The 5,760-nt window shown below is 38.1% G+C and overlaps 2 protein-coding genes and 1 long non-coding RNA gene across 3 annotated transcripts in view; 1 reads left to right on the forward strand and 2 right to left on the reverse strand.

Moving 5' to 3' along the window:
• LOC112904840 overlaps nt 1-1,919 on the forward strand; it is an 11,026-nt gene extending 9,107 nt beyond the window's left edge. The window contains exons 10-12 of the mRNA XM_025975913.1: nt 524-567; nt 700-768; nt 876-1,919. Coding sequence (XP_025831698.1) covers nt 524-567; nt 700-768; nt 876-1,321 — 559 coding nt within the window. The 3' untranslated portion in view covers nt 1,322-1,919. The remainder of the gene's footprint in view (nt 1-523; nt 568-699; nt 769-875) is intronic.
• The window catches only part of LOC108741422, a 10,214-nt gene continuing 6,147 nt past the window's right edge, over nt 1,694-5,760 (reverse strand). The window contains exon 2 of the mRNA XM_025975918.1: nt 1,694-1,904. Coding sequence (XP_025831703.1) covers nt 1,714-1,904 — 191 coding nt within the window. The 3' untranslated portion in view covers nt 1,694-1,713. The remainder of the gene's footprint in view (nt 1,905-5,760) is intronic.
• Nucleotides 1,945-3,380, reverse strand: LOC112904845. The gene is made up of 3 exons (XR_003231408.1): nt 3,317-3,380; nt 2,383-2,568; nt 1,945-2,298 (listed from the first exon to the last, which is right to left on the reverse strand). It is a non-coding gene; the product is annotated as an uncharacterized LOC112904845 (long non-coding RNA).

The raw sequence follows: 5,760 nt of genomic DNA on the forward strand, positions 1-5,760 counted from the left end.
CCTTTTCCCCCCCCCCCGCCGAAACTAAATATTTCGGATTTCCCCCTCCAAACGTCTCGACGATCGTCGCAGGCGATCTTAATGCCAAACACGTTGCCGACACACTAACATAAAAGGCATTTCCATTCTTGCCAATATTCTTGACCCAATCTTGCCGTTGCCCCGAGATCCTACGTACCTCCCCGCCCCTTACAAGCAACTTCCTTTCTTTCATTCTTGACATCTTCATCTTACAGAATGACACTGTTTCTGAAAAACTTTATGATCATCATAAGGTCGTCAGTCCTAACACTGGTTGGACACGCACCTCCACTTTTTCCTATCCTGAGCTAATCATCGGGTTTTCCTAAAGCTAGAGCAACCCACATCTTTAACTATTTCCGAACAGTAATTTAATCTACCTCTCTCCGTCCTAACATCCGTTTCTGCCTCTAATATGTCTGAATAGACCTTCATGCCTGAGAAGGTGTCCTACTAACCTATCACGTCACCTTTATAAGTTTTATTTCCATTATTTTTGCAGATTTCATAGTCACCGATCATCGCCGCCCCCCTACGAGACTCTGTGTAAGTTGTCTTGCCACACATTCCGATAAGTGTTGCTGAAAAGCTTGACCAACGTTCAATTTTTATGCATACTTTTTGTAGAAAGTATTCGGTAGAGTACCTTTATAAGTATTATTTTCATTATTTTTACAGATTTCACAGTCACCGATCATCACTGCCCCCATACGAGCCTCTTGTTAAGTTGCCTTGCCACAGATTCCGGTAAGTGTTGCTGAAAAGCTTGACTAATGTTCAATTTTTATTTATACTATTTATAGAAAGTATTAGGTACGGTACCTTTATAAGTATAATTTTCATTATTTTTGCTGATTTCACAGTCACTGATTCACCTCTAAGCACCATGTGTGAGGGCACAGGTACGGCACTCCTTCCGCTTCTTCCCAGGTTCACTCCGAATCAGGACCGTCATCTATTACCGCTGACGGGTTCACCGAAGTCGGTAAGCGTCGCAACAAACGCCGAAGACGAAGACGAACGTAAACTGGCACTGAGTCGGAAACGGAGCAACCGAGGCAAGTCTCTTAAGCTCCTCCACCAATTGTTATCCTCCAAAAGTCCCTTTGGCCGAAAATTCGTAGAGTCATGGACAACTACGGTATCACCGGCCGTCGGGCCATTAACACCCAAGACTCGATTAGAATCTAACCCAACTCCGTGGACGATTTTCGTCGCCTATCGTCGTACCTCTGCGAGACCTTCATGTCGTCCTCCATGGAGTCTGCGATGTCATCTCCACGGACGATATACAGTCTGAACTTGTTAATGATGGTTTCGCTATCCAGGATGTTTACCGAATGTCAAAAGGTGAAAAAATCTGGCCACTAGCATCCGTCCGTTTCGACAAGTCCTCTTCTAAGTCCAAGTCAATCATTGAACTTAGCAAGCTCTGCGGTCTCAACGTCAAAATTTAGCCGAAAAGTACCAAAGAAGTTGCCCAATGTCGTCGTTATATGAAATACGGCCAATTACTGCCACGCTGCCTGGGTCTGCGCCTTCTGCGGCGCAACCACGTCACCGCCGGATGCAAGACAAATGCCAGGACAGACCCAACCCCCTCCTGTGTTAATTGCAAAGGGAACCACCGCTTCACCTATCATTGTTGTCCCAAGGTACCTAAGAAAACCATACCATCCAAAAAACCCTCCCCTACTCCGGTAGAAAATCATACTTTTCATCCCAAACTTCTCTTCCTACAGAAGGGATAATGAAAACACCCGAGGCGGTGGCGTAGCCGAACTCTTTAAAACACAGGCCCATCTCTTTGGCCACTAATTCATTAGAAGTAGTTGGCATTGAATTCTCGCTAACTTCCGGCCCCCTCGGAATTATTTTCCTTTACCCCCCCCCCCCCCCNGCTTATGATAAAATCTTTAAATCTTTCTGCTGAATAAGCTAAACTCAAAGCTTCTTTCTCTATCTGACTATATTTTTGCTCTCCCACCGTAAGCTTTTTTGACATATAAGCAACTACTTTTCTTTCGCCCGTACCTTCTTCCTGAATCAAAGCTCCCCCGATCTCATAACTTGACGCGTCTGCTTAAATAATGTTTGTTTTATTATAATCGAAGTGAGTTAATACCGGCGCGTGCTGTAATACAGTTTTTATCTTATCGAACGCTTCCTGCTGTTTATCAAACCAGACAAATTGTACATTATCAGGTAACAATGAATTTAACGGTTCTATAATTTCAGATTTATTTGGAATAAACTTAGCTGCATAATTTACCATTCCTAAAAATTGCATAACATTTAATTTATTTTGTGGGACTGGAAATTCTTTGATGGCTTTAACTCTTTCAGGAAGAATACTGATACCTTCTTTTGAGACTCGGTGTCCCAAAAACGTTATTTCTTCTACCCCAATACGACATTTATCCCTATTAATAGTAACACCAGCTTCTTTTAATTTTTTCAAAACTTGATCCAAGATTCTGTCATGTTCCTCCACGGTTTCTGCGAAAACCACTATATCTTCCGCGTGCGTCTCCACCCCTGTAATTCCTGCAAGGATTTCAGAAAATTCTTTAGAAAAATGTTCTGGTGCAATATTTATACCGAAAGGTAGTCTTTTATACATAAACCGTCCAAAGGGAAGTATAAATCTCGTTAAATGTTTACTATTTTCATCTAACTCGACTTGGTGAAAACCCGCCGTTGCATCAAGTTTTGAAAAAATTTTCCCTTTTCTTAACCTTGCTAAAGACACGTCAACTTTTTTCATTGGAAAAACTGTTCTCTTAACGTTTTTATTTAACATTGTATAATCGCAACAAACCTTATACCTGACCCTTTTGGAACACAAACAATGGGACTACACCAATCTGTTGGAACATTTACTTCTTCTATTACATCTAGTTCTACCAATCTGTCCAGTTCGGTTTTCAAATTATTTTGCATTTATTTTTCATTTTACCTAAACCATTAAATAATTCCGGATATTTCTGGAAAGGATTTATGCTTGATTTTCGGCTGCTAGCACTATTCACATGATTAATTCTTTTAAGTAATTTAAATCTTTTGATTTCGTTTCTGCCTAACAAAGGTATTTTTAAATCTTTGAACATAAGCTTTGAAATTACAAAGTCTTTTATGTAAAACTTTGAGATTAACATAACCTACAACCGCAAGTCTATTTTCATTCGGGCCGAACACAGACAGATTTGTTTTGTTTATTTTACAATCTTTCGGTACCATTTTACACGGAATACATGATATATCGGCCCCAGGGTTCAATAAAAATGTCACTCACCTCAAATTCTGACTGTTTCGCTTCGTCGCCCGGAGTATAACCTATAAATCTGACGTCTGCGCTGTCCNTCAGCTTCTGAGGCGGTTTCACTTTTCGACCCGAAGATGTACTTTTCTCTTTGTTCACAAAACCCTCTTCAGAATCTGTTTCCTCAGAATTGTCCCCACTTGATTCTGTGTCCTTACTCGTCTCTGTATCACGTTCACTAGTTTCACTTTCAATATCTAAATAAACTTTTACATCCTCATTCTTCTCTTCCTCCCTTTCCTGAGACAAAAATGAAGACTTTTCATTTCCTAAATTCAACTTTACCGTTCCACTGGGTTTTATGAATCTTCTATTCCGAATTAAAATGTTACCGTTCTTCATTTTTATCCCGTACGTTCTATCTCTAACTTTTTCTACTATGACCCCTGGCAACCATTGACCTTTAGGTTTTGTTTGTACGTATACTTGTGTGTTTACTTTTAAATAATTTAAGTCTTTTGCGGTTTTATTGTAATAGTTTTTACACTTGTCGCGGTTTTGTCTTAAACATTCATTATAACTTTGATAATTTACATTTATAGGTCTTAGGTTCTCAGTGGACGTAGGTACAATAGTTCTTAAACTACGTGACATAAGAATTTCTGCTGGACTATATTTATTATTAATTATCTTCATGTTACGATATAGTAGTAAGGCTAACATAAAATCCTTGTTATCTGAAAGTGTCTTTTTGAGTATATTTTTAGCAGTTTGTACATTTCTTTTCGACATACCATTAGATTGAGCATTTGTGGGTGAAGTAACAACGTAAATTGAGGTAAACAGACGGGGGCTGTTACTAATGTTAATGGTATACCGTGTCTAGAGAATATACTTTTTAATTTCAAAATCACATTATAACTAGTTGTGTCGTTTTCTAGTTTTTCAATTTCAATATACTTTGAATAATAATCGATTAGAAGCAAGTATTTTTTCCCTTTATATTCCATCAGGTCACAGCCTAACTTGTTCCAGGGTAGTTCTGGAACGTGGTGATTAGTTAAAGATTCTGGTTGTTGTGACCTTGAGTATCGAACCTAAAATTGCAACCTAAAATTTTATTTTTAACGTCTTTAGTCAAAGTGAGCCAGAATAACGATTCCTTTGCTAGAGACAAACATTTTTGAAAACTCATGTGATTGTAATGAATTTTTTCGAGCATTTCTGGTTGTAAACTTTTCGGGACAACTATTGCTCGCCCTTTAAAGATAATATCGTCTACTACGGTTAATTCACTTCTATACTGAATATATTTTTTAACATGTTTTTTAAATTTTTATTATCGTTTGGCCACCCTTCCAAAATTACTTGTTTCAATTTCTGTAATTCTGGATCATTTTTTGTGTGGACGCGTAATTCTTGCCACCTTTTTTGGGTAATGTTAATTTCTGATATTATCATGCATACATGTTCGGAAATATCATTACTTAATTGCAAATTGATTTTTTCGGGAATTACTAACTCCTAGCCAGGTTTGTATTTTAAGACAATATCGTATTTCTGTAATTGTAACATTATACGCTGTAGCCTAGCAGAGCATTTATTAAGCGGTTTTTTGAAAATGCTAATTAAAGGTAAATGATCAGTTTAAACGGTTATTAGTTTACTAAACACAAACTGATGGAATTTTTCCATTCCTACCACGACAGCTAAAAGTTCCTTTTCAATTTGTGCATAGCCGCACTGTGTTTCTATAAACGCTCTAGAAGCATATGCACAAGGCAAGTTATTTTGCAATAGTACTGCACCGCATCCAGTCTTTGAAGCAACAACTGAAGCTGTTGTTTCTAAATTTACGTCATAAAATTGTAGGATAGGTCGATTTGTTAATTCGTGGTTAATTTGTTCAAAAGCTGTCTCATGTTCTGGGCCCCATACAAAATCGTTTTGTTTTTTCAGTAGGTCACGAAGTACTACTGTTTTATTCGAAAAGTTTTTTATGAATATTCCTACATACGTTAGTACACCAAGCAATCGTTGAACGTCTTTTTTACTCCTAGGACGAGGCATTTCTTTTATGGCTCTTATTTTCTCTTCTTCGGGTTTAATGCCAAACTGAAAACCTTCAAAAGTCTCTCATCATATTCTTCTTTGGTACGCCCCCAAATAAAAATGTCGTCGATGTATATGTCGACCCCATCGACATCAAAAATCGACTTGAAATGCGACTGAAAGGCGTCCGGAGCTGATTTAATTCCATAAGGGAGTCTTAGAAATTTATACCGACCGAAGGGTGTACCGAATGTACATAAGTTGGAACTCTCCTCATCTAGCGGTATCTGGTAAAACCCCTGTGTAGCATCCAAAGTACTAAACACTTTTGCCCCCTTTAATTTATAAGTAATTTGATCTAATGTGGGAATTTTATAATATTCCCTTTTAATAATCTTATTTAAGTCTTGCGGATCCAAACATAT

The sequence above is a fragment of the Agrilus planipennis genome, unplaced genomic scaffold (assembly GCF_000699045.2).
Source record: "Agrilus planipennis isolate EAB-ADULT unplaced genomic scaffold, Apla_2.0 scaffold287, whole genome shotgun sequence".
NCBI classification, from domain to species: domain Eukaryota; kingdom Metazoa; phylum Arthropoda; class Insecta; order Coleoptera; family Buprestidae; genus Agrilus; species Agrilus planipennis.